Below are 26,432 nucleotides of genomic sequence, written 5' to 3'. Positions count from 1 at the left end.
TGCACGCAGGCCCAATGGCACTGTGGCTTTTTATCATCACTATCACAAACCATGCCTAACCACTAAAAACAAGATCCCACAAAGTTACCAGCCAAGCAGCAAGGAACGTCTTAAGAAAGGGATCAGCACTGACCCGGCCCTCGAAGAGCACATCCTCACTGATTTTGTTGTAGTTATTGTTTTAGGAGGTACGGAGGGATTGAACTCAGGACTCACACATGTGAAGCAGGAGCTCAACCACTGAGCTACATCCACTCCCCATCACTGAGTTTTTAACCCAACGCGAGAGGAGATGTGCCTTTCTGTTCTCCCATTATCCCCCAAGACAGACCTCCTTTTGTAATCAGAAAAAAGGAGAGAAAGGTTAAAATACACAGATCCCCAAGGCAGCACAGATGGAAAAAAGCAAGCTCTCTGACCTGAAGTCCTCAGAGCCAGCGGAGCAAATATACTGATCGAGGTAATTCCACTTGTACTCCTCCAGCCGTTCATGGGAGAATTCCACCCAGCAAGAGACGAATTCTGAGTCTGAGTGGGAAGGGCAGAGGCTATAGGTATAGTGGATCTGAGCAGATTCATAAGGATACCTGAAAAATAAAGGGTATGCCCAGAAGTCCAAAAGAGATTGTCCTCCTTCATTTCTGCCTTTTCTGCCTCAATTCACTTGACAGCACGATCCGTGGTAATTAACCCTCAACTGCAATAACCAGCTCATTCCAGGGAACTGGAATCTCCTTGACCTTCTTCATTCTCCTTTCCTCACATTCTTTTTTTTTTTAATTGGCTTGTTACAAATTGTGTGAACCAATGAGTGGAATTGAATTACTTTTGGAAGTAGTTAAACTCTAAACACTAAAGTAATTCTAGAAAACAAAACAAAACAAAACAAAAAGTCTAAAACCACTCAACTTTCTGGGTTGGAATTGTGTGTTAGTGGACAGTAACTAAAAACCTTAAATACCCAAGACTCACTTGGGGAGGTATCGCGTCACTGTGATGATCTTATCCTTCAGCGTCACTTTGTGGAAAGTTCTGCCCATACTCAGCCAGTACTGATCTTCCTCTTCAGGGCGGTTTCGGGACACAAGGCCTAACAAAGAAAAAAAAATCATTTCCTCCACATGGCTGAAGGTCATTCCTACAGGAGGCATTTGCTTCTCTCTGAGACAGATTCAGAAAAGAAGAAATAAGAGAGGCAATTCATGCCATGCATTCTTCTCTTCTTCCTCCCTCCCTCTCTCTTTCTTTCTTTAAGATAGGGAATGTTTTATTAATGTTCATTGGGTATGATAAACGGACACACTCATTGTCGAATGAGGGAGTGTGCAGATTTTTAAATGTGCTGACAAATTCTTTGAAACTCCACCTTTCAAAATGTGGGGTTTGACTCCCCTACCCTCGGATATGGCTGGTTTAGTGTCTCCCTTTTAATGTATAGGATGTAGGAGAACTGGTGCTATGTAATTTTGGAATTGAAGTTATAAAGAGGTCAGCTTCTAATGGGGGTGCTTGCTCTCTCTTTGGGGGGAGCCCTCTGCTATGCTATAAAGACAATCAAGAATCCTGTGGAAAGTCCTCATGGGAAGAACTGAGCCCTCCCAGCAATAACCAGTATTAACTGGCCCAGCATGGCGACCCTTTCTTTTGAGTGTCAGTTTCAAGGAAAAAAGTTAAAAAAAGGAAAAAAGTGTAAAAAAATAAAAAGTCCTGAAGTTGGTAGCTTTTTATGTCACTGAACAAGCCAACAGAAAATGAGAACCTGGGGTGCTGACAGCACCTAGACGACACACTCACAGATGAATAACCTGACACCTAGAGGGAACAATTAATAGGCTGAGAGATGACTGTGGAATGACATTGCCGGACCCAAGCACAAGCTGCCCATCTGGCAGTCGAGGTCCTCGTCCCAGGGCAGCAGCCAACCTGCCTTGCTGGCCTCAGCCCCCCACTTCTCCCATGCTGCTATGCCAGTCTTGCATCTTAAAGGACCATTTATCTGTCTGCTGCAATTTCCCTCCTGAAAACACTGGCTTGTGTTGCTTGTTTCACCTTTTCTTCTTAGGCCACTGTCAAAATCCCATGGATCATTTCAAGTCTCCATTAAAAGCCACCTCCTTCACAAAGTCTTTCCTCGTTTGTCCAATACAAGGTGGCCATTCCTTTTATCAAACCCCATCTGCAGTTGGAATTCTACCTAGTATGTAGAATTCTTATTCTTTATGTGTGTGTCTCATAATCTTAAATTTAAAAATTTCAGGAGGTGGGGAGCGGCTGTAGCTCAAGTGGTTGAGCACCTGCTTCTCACATATGAGGTCCCAGGCTCCATCCCCAGTGCCTCCTAAGAACAAAGAAACAAAAAACAAACAAAAAAAAAAAAACAACTCTCATTGGGAAGTGGATGTAGTGCCTCCTTCCCATGTACACCTCCTAAAAAATAAAAAAATAAAAAAAAAAATTTCCAGAGGCCAAGCCTCAAACATTGTTCTTCCTTGTATTTTCAGTAGCATCTCAGAGAGGGTCCTGTGCACAGTAGGTATTCAAAAAATACTAGTTGAGTTGGGAAAGGGGAAAATAATAGGAAACAAGACACCTGCAAGCTTCCAAGGAGTGAGAATAGTGCTCTGAAGAACAAGACAAGATTCCCTTGGTCTAGATATGAAGCAGAGTTCTCTCAGTCCTGAGAGAGTCACACAGCAGCAGGCAGCAGGGGAGCTATCAGGAGGAGATGGCAGGGGCTGAAGGGACCTTCACCATGAATGCTGCCATCTTCGACAGGCTGCCAAGGGCAGGCAGGGAGCACACAGGAAAGGACACAGGCTTGACTTGGGGCACACTGCGGTAACCTCAATTCTTTCATTTGCCAGTTGGGTGATCTGAGGCCCCAAACCTCTCTAAGCCTCTGCCTTCTGCAAACAGAAACAGGGCATGCCTCATCCATGCCTTCCTGCATGAATGCTGCAAACACCTTGTGGGCTTTCAAGAAGACAGTGCCATGGGACGATGCTCAAAAGCATCTAGTGTGGTGCCCTGACATCACTTTCTAGATGAGGTGCCCCCCACTTAACCTTTTTTTGTCCTGCCCAGCACTCTTTGTAATCTGTGATCAAACACAGAATTGATTTATTAGTTTAATGTCTGTCTCCCTCAGTAGACTGCAAACTCCAAGGGCAGGGCTGACATTATTCTTTCGACTACTGGAACAGTGCCTGGCTCATGTCGGTATTCAATGAATCGGCACTGAGTGAGTATCATGGGACTGGTTATGATGGCAACTTTTCAGTAATTATAATAACAATGGTAACATTTTTATCAAAAGAGGAAAAAAAAAAGGCAGAAAGGGTGCAGTTAGGCAAGTGGCCCCTGGCCCATAGCCATGACGTAACGTTTGTGAATCAGGCAGGAACAGAACTGGACAGTAGAGGAATTACAGACCACCAAGGGAAATCGATGAGCTATTCCAGAGAGCAGCAATTGAGCAGCCTGGATTGGACCAATGACACTAAAGGCGAATTCATGCCATTGCTCTTGGGCTCAAGAACAAAATCCTGCACATGATCGTGTAAGGCCTGAGTCTCCCAGTCTCTCTGGTCACAGCTCTGGCTCACTCTCTATGCTCCAATCGTATCTGCCTTCTCTTTGGTGCCCAGCAGGAATCACGATGCCTCCTGCCTGAGGGCGTTTACACATGCCAATCCCTCTGCCTGCTATGTTCTTCCCTTCCATTTCTGTTTAATCTCCCAGCCTGCTTCTCCTTATAATTCCTATATATCCTTTCAGGTCTCAACTTAAATGTCACTTCAAGGAAGTCATCCCTGACTCTCCAGACCAGGTCAGGCCCCATGTTAAATATTCTATCAGCTTCCTTGTCTTTTCCCTCACAGCATTTATCAAAATGTGACAAGTATATCTTATGTTTTGACTAATGTTATTCCCCCCACCCCCCTGCTTGATTATAAATATCCTGATAACCTCAATAGCACTAGTACCTAGCACAGAGCAGAAGCTTCAAAAACATTGCTGAATAAATTCATATATATATATATATTCTTTTTTTCCCCCTTGAGGTACTGGGGGCCAGGGATTAAACCCAGGACCAAATATGTGGGAAGACAGCTCTCAACCACTGAGCCATATCAGCTTCCCTGAGTTGGTTTTTTTGGTTTGTTCTGCTTTTCTGTTTGTTTTTCAGGAGGCACCAGAAACTGAACCTGAGACCTCCCATGTGGGAGCCACATTTGCTCCCTCATGTATTTACTGACCCATATTGTCATATGCCAGGCACTGCAGTTTCCATAACAAGACAAACCTGAAATAGTCCTGGCCCTCAAAACATTACTATTCGGTAGAGTCTAGAACATGAATATAAGGTGTGATGGTTACGCTAATGTGTCAACTCAGCCAGATAACTGTACTCAGTTTTTTTGTCAAGCAAGCACTGGGCTAACTGTAATACAAGGACACTTATGGACTTTAGTCATCAGTGAGTTTACTGCATAGATGGCTGCTTACACCTACATCAACCAAGGAGATTGCCATCAGCAATGAATAACATTTTATCTAATCAGTTGAATGCCTTAAAAGGAGAAATGATTTCAGCATTCAGAGAGAATTTCCCAGCTTGTCTTTGGACAGCAAGCATCTCTTGGAAACTCATCAAGGACCTTCACTGGACTTTCATCAGAGCCCCTGGTCTGCAGCCTGCCTACAGAACATAGACTTGTGCATCCCCACGGTCACGTGAGAGAACCTCATAAAACCTTGTATTATATACAGATATCTTCTATTGATTCTGTTCCCTAGAGAACCCTGACTAATACATAAGGAAACTGGTGAAAAATATCACAAGAGGCCTTCAAAGACAATCCGGAAGGGTCCAGAGCTTCCTCTATAAACATGGAGCCTGGACCAAATGACCACTGAGCTCCCTCTAACAGGTCCACACTTCTTTTTCTCTGGTCAGAGGAGCTTTAGAGGAGCCAGAGATAAGCTAAAGTTTGGAGCTGGGTAATTAGGGAAGTGGGGGTCTCATTAGCAATAAGGAGGAAGGGAGAGTGAATGATAGTTCAGTCACTGTTGCAGGAAGTTATCACTATTGCTGCCTCCCGGTTCTAGGCACCCACTTGTAATTCCCTCTGCCTGACTTATTTGGGAGAGCTCTCCAGAGCCTGGCTCTCATGCTGTTGAAGGCATTGATATTTTGTCACTCAGCCTCTACCACTCACAGCTGATCCCATCTTACTTCAAGTCCCTCAGCTTCAGGGAAAAAGAAACAAACTTTGACTTCAGATTTAGGTAACATCTGACCACCTACTGTGTCAGGCACTGTGCTAGAAAAAATTAAATGCAAGTTTCTGGGTTTAGAATATTCACTATGCACCTGGACAGTTCAGGCCAGGCCCAGCTACCTGCTACTCCTAGGTGCTATCCAAGGTAGACTATAACCATTCCTGAACTTGGCCATATGCTCTTCCTTAAAAGAAGAGTTGGGGGAGTAGATGTGGCTCAAGCAGTTGGGTGCCCACCGCCCACATGGGAGGTCCCAGGTTTGGTTCCTGGTGCCTCCTGAAGAAGACAAGTTGACACACCACAGACACAACGAGCAGGGAGCAAATGTGTCTCAAGCAGTTGAGCACCTGCCTCCTACATAGGAGGTCCCAGGTTCGGTTTCTGCTGCCTCCTAAAGACAAGCAGACAACAAGCTGGTACAATGAGCAAAGATAATGAGCAGAGGCAATGAACTGACAGATGAGGGAGGTATGGAGGGGGGAATTGTTTTTTTAAAAAAAAAAAAGAGTTGGAGATTAAGGAAAGCATTTAAGATAAATTAGCACCTGATGGAGTCTTTATTCCTCATGTAAAATAAAATTTAGAGAGAAAAACTAGACGTTGGAAACAATTACTCCTGGGTTTATCTATTTCCTACCATCTTGAGAATCTGTTCCCACAAACGAGAGGAAAATCCCATTTGGTAAAAAAAGGGCAACATCTAAGTCCAAGAAGAGAAACTTACCTCGGCTATAGAGTGGGCTGCTGCTCAACGGGGGTGGGAGAGTAGGGGCAGGTCTCGGCGCCCTGGGCTGCACTATGATCTGGTAGCCCTGCATGAGACGCTGGCAAATAAACTCCTCAAACACCTGCTGAGCTGTCATCTGCACACCTTCCTCGTCCCTCCTGAAAACAAAGATGATTTCTCATGTGGATGTGCTATACCTAGGCTGATGTGACACTCCAGTCCATAGTCCCACCCTTTGCTTCATCCCCACAAGCCATCCCTGATAACCTTTTGATGGTGGCTCATAAAGCTAACGATTTATAAACCAGCTCTGGGAGAAATGACAAGTTCAAAGAGGTGGAAAAAGGAGGTAGGTAACTCAAAGTCCAAATGGGTACTCTTAGAGAAGGCTGGATTTGGTGTGCCCAAAACAGCTGCATTTGAAAATATGAGCAAAGACCAAGGGGGAAATATTGTTAAGGAGCACGTCAACAGAACTCTAAAGAAAAACTAACAGTTCTTGCATTGTGAGATTTCTGATATTTAGAAAGGAGGACACAAGTTTGAAAATTTGGTGTTGGGATACATTTGCACAGACATGTCAGGAATGCTGACAAGCTAAGATGGGGTGTGGGGCTTTCCTCTGTTTCCTCTGACACTGACCTGTCTGTGTCCGTTTCTGGGAGGAGATCATAACAGCCTTCAGTGTAGTCATTCTGCAGGCCCTGGCGGTCAGGGAAGTAGTCGGTGGTAAGGGGGAGGCACGCCGGAGTAGTGAGAGACTTCCAGTCCACTCCAACTGTGCAACAGAAGCCTGGCACTACAGGGGGAGCAGACAGTGTCAGAACTGCCTCGTGTAACAGGGAAAAGGTACGTGTGGTCATATGGCAGGTACGGTATATAGGGAAGAGAGGAGGAAGAAAGGGTTGGGGGGAAAGTTCAAGGTGAAAGGTGGTAAAGTTGCCAGAATAGGGAGGATGAGGAGGAGACAGGGTAGGGGAGGGAGAAAGAGAGAAATAGAGTTTGTTAGACAATATAGTGCACATGCTTATCCAATCCCATCATGCAAATGGGATGCGCAGCTGATACTTTCAATTTCCTGCTGATCGTAAGCTATGATGACAGTGAGGTTACTGCAGGGCAGGCAGAGTTACATGTCGAAGCAAGTCACCATTCCAAGAGCAGATAGGAGGCTTAAGCTGGAGCCTCTTCCAAGGACTGTAGAGTGGCTGGGGTGGGGAAAGGAGGAGAGTTCAGCCTGATTTTGGAAAGAACAGTGGCATATAGTAGCAGAACTAAGGAATACTTTCAGAATTGCAAAAATAAGTAGCAGGTCCAAAAGGGTGGGAAGAAAAATCAAGGAAGGATGTCTGAGAAAGTTACGAGGCCAGAACTTTAAGGTACAGAGTTTAACAATCCAGAAACAGGAGCTGCAGTGTGGGGCCGACCACATGGGTCTGTCCAGAACTGCCTGGTCTTCATTTAAAGCAGTTTCTCAAACTCAGCACTGTTGACACTTTGGACCAGATAATTCTCTGTTGTGTCTTGTGCATGCCAGTTTATTGATAGCATCTGGGCTCTACCTACTGCCAGCAGCAACCCCCAAGTTATGAAAACCAAAAATGTCTCCAGATAGTGCCACATGTCTCCTGGGAAGGGAGGTGGTGATGGGGCAAAATTGTCCAGGTCGAGGATTGCTAAATTACAAGTATTAGGGCAGTTATCACATTAAGTAATTTCAGTGAAGATTATTTTCCAAATCTCTAGAAAAAGGGAGCAGTAGGAAGCAGAAATCTCCATGTCTCTGCCTCTGAGTTCTTAGTGGGATACTCATTACCTTACATTTGTATTTTGCTTACAACCAGGTATAGCACCTATTGCCTCAATGGCCCTCACATCACCTCCATGGAGCAGGTGTGGCAGCAGCATCAACCCCTTTATATACTTGGTCAAGCTGCATCTCCAAGAGGTTACACGTATTAGCATAGTCAGGACCAGAAGCCACTCTGTTGCTCAGTCTTTCCACCACATAGTGTACAATGGACATACACAACCCAGAACATCAGAGTCCCACTGAACTTGGAGTTAAAGGACAAGAACAGATCTTGCATGCTGAGTCACAGTGGGGAACATGTACTACCCAGCACCACTGCCTAGGGAAAGATGATTTGACCCACAGTAGGGCTAGCTCCATGGTGTACACAGGATCTGTTAACTTATTAACATTTCAAGGAGCTCAAACCCTAACCCAAGATTACATAATTAATCACTCCAATTTCTCAGATGAGGGGGGTGAGCTTGTTCCTACTTCCTAGTTAGAACCAGGAGTAGAAGGAAGAGATTTGATCTAAGGCACAGCAGGGAAGTAAAAAATAGCTACATCTTAACTTGCTCTTAGATTGTTCTGGACCTCATCAGCTTCCTGACCCTCAAGATTGGAAAAACCTTTTAGAAATGTATTCTGCTGGACACACCCCAAGATATAGAGAATCCAAATGCCTGGTCTAAAATCCCATGGTGAAAAGGGCTCCTGATTCCTTGTTTAATGATCCTCTGTCCCCAGAAACAAAATGCAGCCTCTTTTCTAACACCAGTATCTTCTGGCCCTATAAAGGCTGCCTCTGAGGAAGTCCCACCTCAGAACCATAAAATTAACAATAGTAAACACAGGCTGCAAAATCCACTGCTGGGGTTGCAGAGAAATAGGGTCATCTATTCATTGCTGGCAAATATTCAATCTGCCAAGAATACCTTGGGAATTATATTTGAAAGACATGAATCAAAAGAAAAATCAAACCCACTGCACCATGGATTATACCTGCATTATATGTGGTAGCTAAAATTGGAAACCATCCAAATAGTCACCAATAGGAAAATGATTATTCAATCCAGAATATAGTAATGCAGTCAATGTTTTAAAAATGACTAATGTGAGGGACCAAAAATTATGAAAAGATTATTAAGTTAACCAGAAGTAGAAACAAAAAGAGTCAGTGATGGATATGCACTGGTCATGTTTAAGTTAAAGTGTTTTAGACAGAGAGACTTCTGTCTCTTATTTTGTTATTGTAGAAATTTACATGTTATTTCAATAGATGAGGATGATCAAAACAAATGCAACTAAACCAAGTATTTTCAACTACAGGTATGTAAGTGTCTCCAGTTCTTCTTATCACTTCTTTCCGACTTTTCCCCAGAGCCATCATTATGCATGTAAGGGCTATTGAACTGGCATCAGGGTTTTATGGGAATTCTGTTACTCTTGCCAGTTGCCCTGGAATCACATTCAGGAACAGATCATCAGCCACTCCACTCTTGCTTTCCATCAGAGAGGGCTAAGGACCAGTTCTCCCTCCAACATGGCCCTCCCATACCCAAAATGTAAGGACTTCCAGAGTGCCCTCTTCCCATAAGGCTCATTCTTGATTCCTCATGCTCTGACCCCCCTCCTCCTCTTCTTCCTCCTACCTTCCCCAGTCAGCCGCCCCCTCTTACTTGGGTCTGGAGAGGTAGAAACATTGTCCTCCAGAGAATCCTTATTCTGAGTCCTAGGATTCATACCTAGGAAAAGATGAACAGAGCTGGTATTAATGAGGCTCATTCTGAACAGTTATGGTTGAAAAAGTCCAAAACTGTAGCGAAAAATAAAAAATGTGAACCAAGTGCAAATTCTGTGCTAAGTATTTCAAACAGCACAGAAGAATCAATCAAAGAAAACTGCATAGCCTAAAATTTGGGAATAAGCCATAATTTTAGGCTGAGGTTTTCAATCTCATTCTTTGCCAAATGAGACCTTTAGCATACACATATACAAAGAAAATCCACCACTTATTTTAAGAAAATAGACATATTTCAAAGCCACTTAAACTAATTAGAGCAATCTTTAGCAAATATAAAATGACATATTTAAGTTCAGTCCACTCAACAGTCATCCTCATCTTATGGAATTTTCTTCCCCAAATAATGAGATAGGACTTTATTTTGCAGAAATCGAAAAAAAATCATCAAATTCATATGGAAAGGTAAGGGCCCCAAATTGCCAAAACCATTCTTGAAAAGGAAGAACAAAGTTGGAGGATTCATACTTCCTAATTTTTGAACTTATTACAAAACTACAATAATCAAAACAGTGTGGCACAATGGAATTGAATTGAGAGTTCAGAAATAAATCCTCACACCTTTGGACACTGATCTTTGACAAAGGAGCCAAGCCCATGCAGTGGGGAAAGAACAGTCTCTTCAACATATTGTACTGGGAAAACTGGATGGCCATATGCAAAAAATTAAAGGTAGACACCCTACCTCACACCATATACAAAAATTAACTCAAAATGGATCAAAGATCTAAATATAAGAAATAAAACTATAAAACTCTTAGAAGAAAATATAGGGAAACATCTTTAGGACCCTGTGTTATGTGGTGGTTTCTTAGACTTTATACCAAAAGCATGAGCAACAAAAGAAAAAAAAAGGTAAAGGGGACTACATCAGAATTTAAAACTTTTGTGCATCAAAGAATTTCATCATGAAAGTAAAGAGATAACCAAAAGAATGGGAGAAAATATTTGGAAACCCTATATATGGTAAGAGTTTAATATCCCAAATTTACAAAAAACTTCTAGAACTCAACAACAAAAAGACACAAGTCTCAACTAAAAGATGGAAGAAAGCCTTGAATAAACATTTCTCTAAAGAACGTATACAAATGGCCAAGAATTATATGAAAAAATGCTCTAAGTCATTAGCTATCAGGGAAATGCAAATCAAAACCACAATAAGATACCATTTCATACCTATTAAAATGGCTGCTATCAAAATATTGGAAATAACAAGTGCTGAAGAGAATGTGAAGAAATGGGAACAACAGTATATTGTTGATGGGAATGTAAAATGGGGCAACCACTGGAAAACCGTATGGCAATTCCTCAGAAAATTAAGTATAGAATTTCATATGACCCAGCAATCCCACTACTAGATATATACCCCAAAGGATTTGAAAGCAGGGACTCAAACAGACATTTGCACAATGATGTTCATATGGCATTATTCACAACAGCCAAAAGATGGAAATAGCCCAAGGGTCCATGAACCGATAAATGGATAAACAAAGTATGGTCTAACCACACAGTGGAATATTTAGTCGTAAAAACAAGTGAAGTACTAAAACATACCACAACATGGATGAAAACTGAAGATATCACATTGAGTGAAATAAGCCAGACACAAAAGGACAAATATTGTATGATAGAGGGAAGTTATTATTAGTGAATAGGAATTTTTTTGAAAATAGTCTGGAAAGAGTGGTGAAAGTTACACAGTATTATCAATATATTTAATGTCAAAGAATTATTTACTTAAAATGGTTAAAATAATTTTTATGTACATTTTACAATTAAAAATTAATTAATTTTAAAAATTATTTTAGAAATGTCATCTATCAAAAAGCCAAAAAGCCATTCTGAGCTAAATTTTCTGATCAAACCATCTTGGCTGAGAATATCCATATCTTTATCCATGCAAACACAAAACATATCTATACAGTACCAATGATGCAGACTTTCTAGTTCTGCCTGAGAACTGGTATAAAGGCAATTGCACAATTGGCAATCCCAAAACATCCTGAGCAAAAAAATAGTTAAATACATCATCTACCAGTTCAACTATTCTCAGGGGAACGATGCTTATTAGGATACTATGTTTGAGTACTAGGTTTTTTTTTTAAGTTAGTTATTTTACTTTATATTGACTCCTTAGCATTTCAGAGAAGAAAAAAAAAAAAGAAACAGAAAAGTCAATCCAAACATGGTCTACAAAACTAATGAAAGTCTTAATACTAATAAAGAAACAGTCCAACTTATAATTGTGTGATCAATTGTTCAAGTTCATAGAGGCAACTGATAAAAGGGTTCTTGGGGCAACTTTGGCTTCTAGGCCAAAAGTAGACCTGTACCATCTCTAATGAATAGGCACATTCAAGGCCATGAATCTTTTGTGCCCCTCCCTGTCCCCGGCTCCATAACTTTATTTTAAGGAAACAGCAATTTAAAAGATTAAGGAGGGAAGTGGATGAGGCTCAAGCGATTGCACTCCTGCCTATCACATAGGAGGTCCCAGGTTCAGTTCCTGGTGCCTCCTGGAGAAGATGAGCAAGACAGCAAGTTGGTGCAATGGCCTGGCACTGCGAGCTGACACAACAAGATGATGCAACAAGGAGACACAAAAAGGAAACACAATGAGAGAGACAACAAAGCAGGGAGCAGAGGTGGCTCAAGTGATTGAGGGCCACTCTCCCACAAGGGAGGTCCTGGGTTCAGCTCCCAGTCCCTCCTTAACAGAAGACAAACAGACACAGAGAGCACACAGCAAGTGCAAAGAATGGGATGGGGTGGTGGGAATAAATAAAATATAATAAATCTTTAAAAAATCAATAAAATAAAATAAATCTTTAAAATATAAAGGAAATAAGTATTTTAAGGGCTCGTCCAAAATTCCATCTCTTCCAGTTCTGCCCTTCTGGCTTTATTTTTAGTCAATAGACAGTGCTGGCATGTGAAAACCCCAAATAACCTGAGATGATAGAGATGAGACCTCATGGTGGGTCAACTCTGCTCTATCCCAATATTTGGGAATGAAAGCTCACTCTAGTTCAAAGCCAGATACCTAATTTGAGGAGCCAAATGCTAAGAAGAGTCACTTTAGTTCTGTCTCTCTTGACATCTGTTTAGCATCAAGTCTGAATGTATTCTCTGTTTATTAATTTCAAGGCCAAAAAAAGCACTTAGTGTAGGACCATCAGGGTAGGTCTAGAACTCTCCAGAAGCCTGTGTCTGAGGCAAGTTGTTTTTCTTCTCTGGGCTACAGAGAAGATATGTAGTCATCAAAACAAACAAACGAACAAACAAACAAAAAAAGTTCCAACTTGGCTTGGATGAATGACTCTGAATGCTCTTTTTTTTAGCTTGAATGTGCCAATTCACTTCTTATCTCAGCTCTCAGGTCAAATCTGTCACATGTACTTAGTACTCAACCCAAAGATCATTTTGCTGAGTTTCAACACTTAGGAGAAAAAATATGGCATCTATTTGTTTTCTTTTTCAGAATTATCTAGAGCACCTCCATCTGGTATCCAGTTAAAGAAAGAGAGGGATAAAAGCTAACCAAGCCAATCAACCACCTGGTCCCTGCTGGGCAACACTGTGAAAAACATGTAAAGAGTGCAGTTCTGAGGCCCCTGCCAACAACAGCTCAAAAATGAAATTCTACGGGACCAAGAGGGAAACCCACAGAGATGCTCTTGCTGTGAAGTCACGATTCACATACGAATCATGTCCAAACACAAGAGAATATCTGAATCACAATTGAGTATATGCAGATGGTACAAACCATCAAGTCCCAGGAGGTGAAGGTGGGGTCACAGATGCAGTCTCCCTGTTTCTTCTGTTTTTTAATGAATGCAATGCTAACGAGTTGTTTGTTTATATCCCACCTTGTCCCCAAACAAGGACTCAGTATGGTAATCTTATAATCTTGTCCTTAACAAACCTGCCCTACATTTTTTTTAAGGAGGTACCAGGGACTGAACCCAGGGGATTGAAACCAGGTCCTTGTACACAGGAAGGGAAACAGGTGTTCAATCACTGAGCTAGCATTCAACCACTGAGCTATAATACATCCACACCCTTGATCTACTTTTGCTCCTGACAACTCTGTGGGCAAGCAGGTGGGTGAGGACAATTACGCCCACCACCGAAATGAAGAATCTGAGGTTCCAAAGGCCATTGCAGAGCTTGCCAGGGACTCTGGTCCAGGCCTTTTTCAACACAGTGTACTCCCTCTTCTAGCATGTCATAATTTAGCAGGGATCACAGACAGCGTGTCACCAGCTCCCTGCAACAGAGCTTTCTTTTCATCAATATTACCCCACACAAGAGCAGCTTCAAACAGACTCCCAAGTGAGCCATGAGCCAGAGCCCCTAAGGTCGGCACAGCTGGTGATGTAATCATTTTTGTTTCATCTCTGCAGAGTGCCTAGATTTTTTGTTTCTTCTCAGCATAGTGCCTAGAATTCAAGAAACATCTCTGGAATGGGTAAGAATTTAGAGAATTTGAAGAAAGCAAACCACATTCCATGGAGATTGAGGATGGCGTAAAAGTCATTTCAAAACCAAGGAAGGTAAAAATAAAACAGAAAAAGAACAGCAAAAAAAAAAAAAAAAAAAGGCAGAAAAAGCTGTCCAAGTCTCTGAGGAAAGGACTCCAGTTAATTGTTCAACAAGGTTATATAGGAGAAAAGAAAAGCATTAGAGGAAAAATAAAATCATTCCTCAAATGGCTTTTAGCAGGAAACGATGTGGCTCAAGGAACTGGGTGCCTGCCTACCACATGGGGGAGGTTCCGGGTTTCAGTCCCAGTGCCTCCTAAAGACAAGCAAGACCACAAGTTGGCACAGTGAGCTGATGCAACAAGATGATGCAATGAGGAAACACAACGAGAGACACAACAAGCAGGGAGTGGAGGTGGCTCAAGCAATTGGGTGCCTCCCTTCCACACTGGAGGTCCCGGGTTCGGTTCCTGGTGCCTCCTAAAAAGAAGACAAGCACACAACAAATGGACACAGAGAGCAGATAGAGAGTGCAAACAACTGGGTGGGGGTGGGGCGGTAATAAATAAAATCTTTTTAAAAAAAGGCTTTTAGCAATCATTTAACTACCCAATATATGCCAGGAATAGTTTTAAGCTCTAGAAACAAAAACATGAACAAGACAAAAATCTCTACCCTCCTGAGGAGGACTCCTGATGCTTAATGTATACAGAAGCTTTAATTAAATTGACTGTAAAAGTATGGAAATTGATAAGTTGATGGTAACACTTTATAGTGAGTAGCAGCTGATTTATAAATGGGATTGTGGCTGAAAAGGGTAATTTAGGAATGTAAATGTCAACTGAAAAAAAGCTGGAGAATAATCTAGGGAACCCACAGTGAACTCAGAGGTGGATGAGAATTGTAATTGAGGTACAGATGCAAGGGTGTCCTTCTGTGAGTTAGAGCGGATGTACGTCACTATTGCAGGGTAGTGAAATGTGGAGAAGCACAGGAAAAATATAATTGATGTGCCCAATTGACTGTGGTTAACAGAAATTCTGTAATATTCATGCACCTATGCCAAAGATGTACTGTATTGATAGAGGGGGAGTACGGAAAAAGTGTGCCAAATGTATGTAAGGACCATGGTTGGTGGTAATAGTCTGATATTATCTCATGATCTGTAACAAATGTTCCACTATGGTATGATGTGTTGATGAAGGAGTGTTGTATGGGAATTCTACACGTATACATGATTGTTTTGTAAGTTCACAACTTCTGTAATAAAACTGTTTAAAAAATAATAATAGGATTGGCTGGGGGAAAAACACACCAAATGTTATGATATGGACTATAGTTAGTAGTAATATTTTGATGATACACTTTCATAATAATGTAACAAATGTTTTATTACAATATAAGGGGTTGGTGGTGGAGTGATGCACGAGACAGCTGTATGATGTTTTCTGTATTTGTTTTGTAACTATACATGGATTGGTTATTTATGTTCATGTATGAATGATATACTTCAATAAATTTTTTTTAAACCCTGCCCTCAGGGAGCTTACAAAAAAAAATCTTAATTTAAATATCTAGTGTGCCAGGTGGTGAGAAGGGCTATGATGAAATACTAAGCAGGGCAGAGGGTGGGGAGTGCTGGATAGAACATGGCAATGCAGGCAAGACCTGAAGGAAGTGAGAGAGCAAGCTGTGGAAAGGGTGGTCATATAATTTATCATCCAATCCAGGACACCTTTGAGAATGACACCATTAATAACTATATGGGACAACAACCCAAATCAGAACTGTCCCATGCAAATGGACACCTTAGCCATGAGCCTTTCTGGAATAACAGCATTCCAGCAGAAGGGGCAACAAGAGAAAGGCCTGGAGATTCAGAGTGTGCCTGATGGGTCTGAGGAACAGCCAAAGTGAAGAGGGGCAGGGAGTGGGAGACAAGGTCTGAGAGTAATGAGGGGTTGCACAACATAAGGGGCTCAATCAGCTACATTAGCCTTTGGCTTCTTCTCCAAGTAAGATGGGAGGCCCAAGGAGAGTTTTGCACAGGGAAGTTTCCTAATCTGACTTCTATTTTAGAAAGATCGCCCTTAAGTGCAGTGTTAAGACTAAACTACAGGAAAGGGCAAGGGAGGAAGCCAAGAGACCAGTTAGCAGGCATTGAGATAACCTAGGTAAGAGATGAGGGTGACTTAGACCAGGATAGGACTGGGACTGGTGAATGGGACATGGTTAGACTCTGGACATATCCTGAAGATGGATCTGACAGGATGGGCTCATTAATTGCTTATTGCATGTGGTAATAAAAATCATAATGATTTTATCTAATTTCTTTCTGGAATTGGTGTGCACAGTTGATAAGGTAGCATGGGGTCAAAGATAGGAGTTCAATTCCCATATGAGCTCAAATGGTATAGATCATGTCGTGAGGAAACCTAAGCCTTTGAAAACACATGCTACTGGGTCATATGGAGACTGGGCAAGGGTCAGAATGATCACCTTAACTAGATCATAACTAGGAAAATAACAGAATTCACAATTTCTATAAGAAAATAAACATTCTAGAACATATTTATGCAACTGAATATCCACATACCAATTAAATGGAATAACTGTGTGAGTCATTTGAATGCTTCTCACATATGGGAGCTTGGTCTTGGAAGTACCAATATGTCATTATTGGTTAATATGGGGAGCTGATTAAAGATAAGCTCTTTCAGTCTAGAAAGGGAGACAGACATGGAAACAAACAATGGATCATGATGTGCCAGACTATACAATTGAGATGCACGTGAGGAGCTGTGTAAGAACTTGTCTAATATCTCCCAAGAGGGCAAGGAGAGGAGAGGGAAGCTGCCAGGGAAGGTTTCAAAAAGGAGGTACTCATATGGGAGGCCCAAGGTTCAAACCCAGGGCCTCCTGACCCGTGTGATGAGCTGGCCCACGCACAGTGCTGATGTGCGCAAGGAGTTCTGTGCCATGCAGAGGTGTCCCCCGCATAGGGGAGTCCCATGTGCAAGGGGTGTGCCCTGTAAGGAGAGCCGCCCAGCGTGAAAAAAGTACAGCCTGCCCAGGAATGGTGCTGCACACAAGGAGAGATGACACAACAAAAGGAGACACAGATTCCAGGTGCCACTGACAAGAATACAAGCAGACACAGAAGATCACACAGTGAATGGACACAGAAAACAGACAACTGCTGGGGGGGTAGGGCAGGCGGGGAGGGCACAGAAATAAATAAGTCTTTAAAAAAAGAAAAAAAAAAAAGGAGGTACTATTGGAGCTGAATCTGAAAGACCAAGTTGATGTTTGCCAAACAGAGAGAGGGGTTGAAGACAGGGAAGAAACATATTCCATCCAGCAGGACTGGTTTATGCAAACGACTATGAGGATAGAGTTCTTCTGAGGTTCTCCAAGCAATAGTTGGAATATAAAATGTGCTGATAAACAATGAAAACAGGAGCTACGATTTGCTCACCACATGAGGATGTGGATGACCACCTTTAATATTACACCAATCCTGCTTGCAGATGGAGGAAACGAAATCCACAGAGTTAGCTTAGGTCACTGGACCGAGAGACTCACACCTAAGATGCTAGAACTTGCACTCTCTCTCCACATGGGGTGCTATGTGAAAGTGGAGGCAGAAGATAAAAAGGCAGGTGGGAGCCAGATGCTGACTAGCTTAATAAGCCACAGGGAGCCAGTGAAGGGTTTGACAGGTGGGAAGGAGTGACTGTTCAGATTTGTATTTGGAAATATCTCCTTAGTGACAGTATGGAAGATGAATCAGAGGGGACAAGAAGAGAGCTGGGAGGTCATCTGGAAGGCTACTGCAATAATACTGGCCAGAAACGACAGGGGTATGAACAAAAGCAATGGCAGTGAGAATGTAGATGAGCTGCCAGAGTTGTGCTGAGGAAGGGTGGGCTTAGGGAAGAGGGAGACATGATTTGAGTCATCAGTATATGAAGGATGAGGTACTTGTGGTTATTTGAGTGGGTAGGATCATCAGGTAGATGGATCTACAGCCCAGGAACTCAAGAGGGAGAAGGCTGAGCTTGAGATGCAGGTTACAGCAAATGCTTTTCCAATGTGTATGTGCTGGGGAATCCTCAGCTCAGAGTGCATCATTTAAGGCTCTCCCAGAGCCATCCTCAAATAAGGATTCTTTGAAATCACTCTCTTTTTCCCAGGGTAGATTTTGAAATTCCAAAAGACTTACCTTCTGGGGAATCATCTCATCTACCTGAACTACCCCACGCCCAGAACCAGTCCAGGACTACCCTAAGGAACTCCCAGTACTGCTGCCATATAAATCTATAATTCCCCTTGCTTCCAGTCACCAATGAAATTAGTTCAAGTTGTATCCAGAGAGCCCCCGAGCAACCCTCTACACTGCAACTCTATTCTAGACAGCCTGGGAAGCGGAAACACTGGATTCTTAATATTGGTTCCTTGGTTTGGCAATGCAATGGAAACATTGCTTCTAGGATATTCCGAAGGCACTTTAAAAGAGCCTGGCAGCCAGGTAACATTTTCAGCATCCTGCTGCAGGGGCACAAAGCATCTTACTCCCAATCTTTGAGCCAGTTTTAGAAATGCAAATTAGCTTATAGAACTCTAAGGCAGGAAGTAGCAGCTCTTTTTTTTTCTTCCAGCTTCAGTATTTTCCACACACATTTTGTAGAGTATCTGTCCTTTGAGTCTCTCCAAAATCTGCCCCGATTTATCCAAACAGACATTTTGCTACACCCTTAAAGGCACTCTGCACTATTCAGATTAGTGCCATCAAATGAAAAACATAAGTCTGAATCAGACATCTGGCATGATCAGATAGATGATCAGATCAGATACAATAATAGATATAAAAATGCTTCCACAGAGTATAAACCCTGTACTAACAAAACTCATACTTTCCCCAACTTCTACTAGGAAGGTTCACCTTCTAACTCCTCCCTACCAAATCCTACCCCATCAGTCTGAGGTGCACACTCACTTCTCTACACAACTGTGCCACCTTTCTCTTTCCTAATCTCATAGCCAGAAGCACACCGTTCCCCTCTGAGCCTCTCCTGACTGTTTTAATGGGGGTGGGTTGGGCCCTCCCCAAACTGAAGGCTTCTCTAGAACAAAGACCACTTCCTGCTCTGTCCTTGGTACTGCCCTCCATACCTAGCCCATAGGCCTCCTTCAATCATGACTTGCTGACAGACCAGTGATAAATGTGGCTTTACCAACATGTTCTCAGCTAAAAACATAACCTGCAGCCCATTTATAATTCCATGCATTATAAAGCACTGCTTCTAAATGGGTCACCCCATCGTGGCTGAAATGATCCCAAAATAGACATGGCTCAGCCTTCTGGTTCTCATGATGTTTCTAGATGTGAGCCTGCTCTGATCGTCCCAACTCCAGTAGCTCTTGGATTGGTTACCTGCACCACTGTTGCTAATCAGGCTGACAGAAAGCTCTTCTGTTCCATTGAAGTTCAAGAAGGACATGCGGTCACCTGGCTGGCGGGACGTGCTGTGCCTGTAGAGAATAGAGTCCAGCCACCTGGCTTAATGCAGATTATCACCTCTTTTATCCTGCTCATCTGAAACCCAGGGGTTTTCATCAAGAACTGGCCTGACTGTTCAGCCACACATGCTGGGCTGCCATTGGGACCCATGTCACAGGTCATCAGGCTGTGGTGCTTGGTTTGTGTGCCAGCTCTGGCCTGCTGTGGCCTGCTACCTCTTGCCCTGGCACCCCCCCCAACTACTTTCCCATTATTGTGCTAGACCATCTGCCCTTTCTGTCCTAATCTTCCGCTTACTAACTCTGATAGGATGTGAGGTACTTGAACAGATATACTTGAGTTAATCTGGTAAAGAGGTCATCCATCCATCCCATGGGTTGTCAAGGTGACCAAAATAGGGGTCAAAGATTGCTCCTTACAGAATGTGTCCTATAGCATCTCAAGAACAGTGAGTCTGGGTGTAACCTGGGAACACACTTGTCAAGGTTTAAAGGACTTTCTTTGGGTACTGACTCTCTTTGGATCCCTTGTAACACATTCCAAGCTCTGGTTTCATGAAAGAGTTGTTTCTGTAAACAGGGATCTTGATTTCCATATTGTGCACGGTATTAACTTCTATACTATACAGTGAAATTTCTCAATGACCAAAATGACAGAAGTCAGAGAGAGGCTTCCCAAAACACATAGCATGAATCACCTTTCTCAGTACTTCAAGTCCATTTCATCCTTGGCTGAGGTTTACAAGAAACCCATGTTTGAGGTTTACAAAGTGTTTTGGATTCAGAATAAACCTAAAGTAGGTCCTAGATAACAACTCAGGAAAAAGGGTCCAGGCTGTTGGCTTTACACTTTGTACCATGAAGGGAATGACAATGGCAAATAAAGGAAGGCCCTGATCTCACCGTCTTTTCAAGTGTTAGGAATGTGACCTTTGGTCAGCAGGTTGTTCTGTACTTTGTCCTAGAGGAGGGCGAGTGTTCTCCAGGTACCTTCTGGAGCCCTGTGTACATCCTCACCTTCCAGCAGCTTCATGGTAGGCTAACTCCAGCAGCTCTGCAGAGGAGTGAGTTGGGTCCCTCTGCCTGCTGCCCTGCAGCTCCACCATGTTCTGTCGGGTCTGGTGATGGATCTGGATGGCTTCTCCGGAAGGTCCTACTCAGACAAAGAGCCACTGAGCATCATTCCCACCTGACAGCTAGTCCTATGCACTTAACTTTACTCTTCCTTCTTTCCAGCTGCTGGGACATGGCTGTTGGAGAGATGGAAAGAAGAACACACTCCAAAACATGGGACCGACCCTCTGACTCCTTCCAAACAGAACCATCTGATGTGGAGCCTCATGTTTTGTCATCCTGTTCAGTCCATTAAGAATATTTTAGAAGACTCTGCTCATGCACTGAGATAGGAGGCAAGAGCCCTCCCCAGGAAGGTTCAAATAAACTAACAAGAAGGAGAACATGAGTGAAACACCTGCATGACTCTGCTAATACAAGATAGTGACAACTGAGCCTCTAAGAAGCAGGGGATGCATCAGCACAAACACAATATGCCAAGGAGATAAATCAGAATAAGTCAAATCTACTAAAAAAGGGTTTCCTGGAAGAAGAGAATTTTTAGAGCTGAGTGTTGCATGGGGTTAGCAGGGTTTGAAAGAGAAGGCACTCTAGGTAGAAGAAATGGTACGTGCGAAATCCCATTGATGGAAGAGGCTAAACACGTATGGGAGACCACAAGATTAGTTTGGGCAAGAAAAGAACCTCTGAGGAAGGGAATGAGAAGACAGAAATTTGGGGAGCCTGGCAAACGAGGACTTTAGCTATCAGTAGGCCAGGTAAGCAGAAGAATGGAACAGTGGGGGAATATTATTTTAGTAGCCATGTGCGTGAGGAGTAAAAGCACAAAAGCAAGAAGAACTGAAGTCATCAGAAGTTGTCTTAAAAAGAATCTGAAGGGAGCCCATGGGAATAACAAGGGAAAGAGAGAGACACCAGAAAGAAGCAAGGCATGTGACCGGTTATGGCAGAGATAAGGGGGCAAAGGGGGTTAGGGAACAATCCCCAATTATAGCCAAAAGAACCAGATTCATTTCTCACATGTTTAATTTGTGAACACTGAATGTGAATGCAAAAGAAATTAACTAGAAATGTCTAGGCATTCAGCAGGATGGCTTCCATGGAAAAAAACCCTGGAGTTTAATGTATCTGCTCCTTTCCAGCCCAAAAGCCCATTAAGCTGAAGTTTAATTTTAGCCACGGCTTTATAAAACCTCGCTGTCATTTCCTTTAGAACAGAACACAGATTCAAAAGGACGGGCTAGGAAGTACAGTGACTTTGAAGGAAAAAAAAATTTTTTTTCAATTGTCAAGACCCCAGAGGAAAAAGAAAGAAATATAACTGTGTGATCAAAATAGCAGCATCAATATCCAGAGAAAGCTAGGTAAGGAACAAACAAGAAAGGCATAAGTCTTAGGAAAGAATGCATGCAGCAAAGCGCATTCCCTTTTGGATAGAAATAAAAGAAGGGGTTTATACAGCTAGTTAACTATCAAGACTATTCTAAGCCTGTCTGTCTTCAAGGATCCTCACAACCACCCCTGGAGTAGGCAAGTGGGCATGGCTATCCTATTGTACTGATGTGGCAATGGGGGTTCAGAGAGGTAGAGATCCCTGATCAAGGACATGTGGTTGGTTAAGTGTGGATAACCAGGACTAGGAGCTCCCAGTCCAAGGTTCCTTCCCGAGCAACCAACTTACCCACAGGAAAAGTGTGCATCCAGCGTCTTCTGTTGGAAGTGAGCTTCATGGGCATTCGTGAGGGGGCAAAGGGGTTAATCAGTGCTCGTTGGGGTGTGTAGCCACCAGGCCGCACATGTAGCATGGATTCAGCGCTGCCTACATGGAACCTCCCTGGTGCACTGGAATCTCGCTGTGGTGGCTCCATCATGTTCTCGAGGACATCTGTCAGTTATCGAGGAGTTGAGGCACAGAAAATAAAGCAAAGAGCTACAATGAAACCAAGGCTAGGCAAACCTACAGGCAAAGGCCGACAAAAATCTTGAATGTCATCAATGCTAGAGAGTGAGGGAAATGAGTAAAGTCACCAAAGTATAAAGAAGTATTTTTTAAATATTTGGGAGAAGCAGGTTCTGGTTCCCAAATTACTAGCCCAATGATGCCATAGTCAAACTGACAGGGAGGACCACCCTTTGTCTAGAGACCCTGGACTTTGAGCTAGATGCAATGACTGAAAGATAGGACCAGAACTCTCTTCTATGTGTGAGAGCAATAGTAAAAACAAGTATTTGGTCACCAGAAGGGCAGGCCCTGGCAGAGATAGATCCATGCATTCACTAAACCTGCTTGATTTTCCTCTTGGACATACAATGAGACTATAGTTCCCAGCTTCTTTGCAATGGAGCCACAAGACTGAGATTCAGCCAATGGAACATAGTAAAAGTGACACGCTCCAGGCCTGGGCCACTAACATCTCCATGCATGAGTTCCATTCTCTCTTCCCCTTCTCTGGTGATTTAGACCAATGTTGATGACCATGTCATCCCAGAATAGAAGGAGACTGGGTCCCTGAATGACTGAGTGGATCAGACCCCACTGACTCAGTGGACTGTGACAGGAATAAGCAATAAAATTTATTGCATTAAAAAAAAACAGAAAAAAACCTGGAGATAAAAGGAAGAAATGGAGGTATCTAGCCTTGATCAGGCAAGGAAATGGCATGATATTTCGATTCAACCTGTCCCATCCAACGGCAAATAGGTCTCTATTATGGAGGTTAGAAGCAGCAAGTTGCAAACCTGAGCAGATCAAAGAGTTGAATCCCACAACCAACTTCCTTTGTGTGTATCCCATGTTCACTAGGCAACCACCAAGATTAGAAAGTAGGTCTAGGAGATGTAAATGCCATGGCATTGGGGAACCTGTCTTGTCCACTATTATTTCCCCAGTGCCTACCATAGAACCCCATGAATAAATAGCAATATTTAATCGCTCATTCCAATTTGCATGCAAGAAGAGAACATCTGCATCTCCAAGAAAGTTGTATTTTTCATTCTAAATTAATGAATTGATGCTCTGATTTACCAAATAAAAAAGAAAAGGATCTACTTTAGTTATTATGCAAATAAGAGAAAAACCAATTTTAAAAGATGAGCACATATCTTAAAAAAGATGAAAAATAGGACTAAAGGATAAAATGGGAAAAAAATACTTGTAAAGAAGGTACAAATGCTTCCTACATTACACTGGATGGGTACAGAATAATGATTAAATCTGACAGAAAAACGAAAAACTAAAAGGCCCCTAGATTGTGTTGGCTAACAATATTCCATTGAATTGCCTATTTGGCTTTTCCAAATAAACTCCAAAATATCACTAAAGGATACTGAAACCAATGCTACTACAGATATAATTTTTTTAAAAAACTATTTTCAAAACTACTTGAATTAAGAGTAATATTATCTCTGACAACATCAATAAAAGAACTGGCTTTTAGAATACCAAAGTATGTAAAGGATTAACATTTAGTTTAACTTAGCTTTTGCTACAGAGCCTTCTCAGAATATTTCTGGTAAAATAGGAGTGTCGTGCAAATTTAGAAATTTCCAAAAAGTGGGAAAAAGGGAACTGAGAAATTTTCAAATGTATGAAAATTCTTTTGAAAACTAAACTTAATTTAGATAACAATGTTGTATTCTATGGTCATTTAATTAACTAGCTGCTACTTTCTCTTTTAGAATTTCCTTTTTTTTTAGAGATATAAGTTGTGGGTTTACAGAAAAATCATGCATAAAATACACGGTACCCACATACCATCCTATTATTAACACCTTGACTTGGTGTGTTACATTCTTTCTTTAAAATATTTTTGAACCATTAAAATTTTTTTTTTAAGCTCTCAAAAATTTTTATAGGCTCTTGGCATAGTGTCTACGGTGCCTAAGGGATAAAAGCTCCCTGCTTCCCAGCCCTGAGCCCCTGGAGCCAATGCCTTCTCCAATCAACATGCTGAGTCAGAGAAAACATTCCATGCTCTTTGGGGATCCTTCCAGTAAAACCGGAGGCAGCTGTGTACACACAACATTCTTAAATCAGTGATCAAAAGTTGTGGAGGGGGGGGCTTCCATGTATATAACATTCTTAAAATAAAAAAAATTATGGAAGAGAACAGATCAGTGGGAACATGGGGCTTTAAAGGGATAGCACAAGAGAGCCTTTCAGTGATGGGACAGTCCTGTATCTGGATTGTGGTAGTAGTTACACAAAGCCACACAAGATAAAATTACCTAGAAACATATATATATACAAGCATGCACACACAAAAATAAGTGCATGTAAAACTGGTAAAATCTGAATAAGCTCTGTGGATGGCACTAACTCACTTTCCTCGTTTTTATATTGTACAAGATGTAACCTCTGGGGAAAATGAGGGGAGGGTACATGGGCCCTCCCTATCCATTTTTTTCCCCTGTTTCCTCTCTACACATTTTTGGCAACTTCTTGTGAATTTATAATTCTTTCAAAGTAAAAAGTAAAAAAAGCTCAGGAGGGACCTGAAAACTACAGTTGTAGGTACTGCTGGTCAGGAAAAACAGCACCTATGCTTGTTTGAGAGACAGGTACACAGGTAACTGCTAGGAGAAATCTGCTTTCCATATACAAAGTCCCAGTACCTCCTAAAACTACATATAAAAATAAATTTAAAAAGGCCTTTTGGACAGAGGCTGTTTTAAGGATGGCACAAATGGAAATGCTAAGGAAATAAGTCAAAATCTTTCATCCAAGGCCTAAGAAAAGCTCTGCATTGATGTGATGGAAAAGCATATGGTTATACTTTCTGAGGGAAGAAAGGGGAGAAACAAAAATAGTATGATACTATAAAACACAGCAGCTAAGGGATTTGTACCCATTGCACTTGTGTGGAAAAATGAGGATGTGGGACTCACGCCCCACACCTGACCACTCCCCTCTGCCACCAAAGAAAGGAAGCTGTCACCCGCTCGCCCAGCCCAGCCTGTGTGCATCACACTCTGACCTCGAGTGCTGGTATAGCCCAAGCTGCTGCTAACTTCATACTGGTGCAGGTGGGGGTGTGGGATCATCAGGATGTTGGCGCTCCTGCCCAGGGAGCTGTCGTCAGAAGCCTGGCTCCTCACTTCCTCCGTGGGCAGTGCCCGGTTTGGCAGCGAAGGGCTGGATGAGACATCGCAGGAGCTGGCGCTCTTTCGGCTCTGACTCTCCCGCTCTCTAACAGACCTGATAAGTGAGAGACAAATGGTTATCCACCGAGCAAGAGATGTGGCCCACCGAGAGATAAAATTCCAAAAGCCATACTTTGGAAACTTATAACAGAATATCTCTAAGTGATTGATGAATGGGAAATAATTTATGAGGTACTCTGCCCTGAGCAGCTTGCGATATTGGATAAGAAAAGGGGGTAATGATGGACAGTTTGCAAATGGCCAAAGACCTGGGATCACAGCTGTAAAAGAAGTGATAGTTCCAGCCTGACCCCACTGGATCCTACTCATCAAGCTTGGAATCACTAAAAATAGGTTAACCAGACATGATGGGATACAGGAAAAAAGACAATGCCACCTGACAAGTCTCCTTGCCCTCAAAATTGAACCTGAACCTAATTAAGTCTCTAGGGATAACTGCCAGTTTATATGAAATTCAAGGAAGAGAGAACAAGGTAAACAATCCAAGGGAGCAATTGGCCAATTGAAGAAAGCAAGACATTGTACTAACACAGAAAAGAGAAATTGCAACCAAGTATAACGTGTAGATCTTGTTTAGAT

The 26,432-nt window shown here is 42.4% G+C and overlaps 1 protein-coding gene across 18 annotated transcripts in view; it reads right to left on the bottom strand.

Moving 5' to 3' along the window:
- DEPDC5 (DEP domain containing 5, GATOR1 subcomplex subunit) overlaps nucleotides 1-26,432 on the bottom strand; it is a 132,483-nt gene that overhangs the window by 60,207 nt on the left and 45,844 nt on the right. For 9 of the 18 annotated variants that reach the window (XM_058281713.1, XM_058281714.1, XM_071209899.1 and 6 more), the window contains 7 exons: nucleotides 25,667-25,887; nucleotides 22,372-22,575; nucleotides 9,488-9,553; nucleotides 6,656-6,839; nucleotides 6,011-6,171; nucleotides 973-1,090; nucleotides 420-587 (listed from right to left, as the gene is read on the bottom strand). In XM_058281713.1, coding sequence (XP_058137696.1) covers nucleotides 420-587; nucleotides 973-1,090; nucleotides 6,011-6,171; nucleotides 6,656-6,839; nucleotides 9,488-9,553; nucleotides 22,372-22,575; nucleotides 25,667-25,887 — 1,122 coding nt within the window. Of the gene's footprint in view, nucleotides 1-419; nucleotides 588-972; nucleotides 1,091-6,010; nucleotides 6,172-6,655; nucleotides 6,840-9,487; nucleotides 9,554-19,530; nucleotides 19,629-20,633; nucleotides 20,770-22,371; nucleotides 22,576-25,666; nucleotides 25,888-26,432 lie in introns of all 18 variants that reach the window. The other 9 variants (XM_058281707.1, XM_058281709.2, XM_058281706.2 and 6 more) reach the window with 2 other exon arrangements.

The sequence above is a fragment of the Dasypus novemcinctus genome, chromosome 19 (assembly GCF_030445035.2).
Source record: "Dasypus novemcinctus isolate mDasNov1 chromosome 19, mDasNov1.1.hap2, whole genome shotgun sequence".
Taxonomy (NCBI): Eukaryota; Metazoa; Chordata; class Mammalia; order Cingulata; family Dasypodidae; genus Dasypus; species Dasypus novemcinctus.
This window is presented reverse-complemented; position numbering and strand designations above follow the sequence as displayed.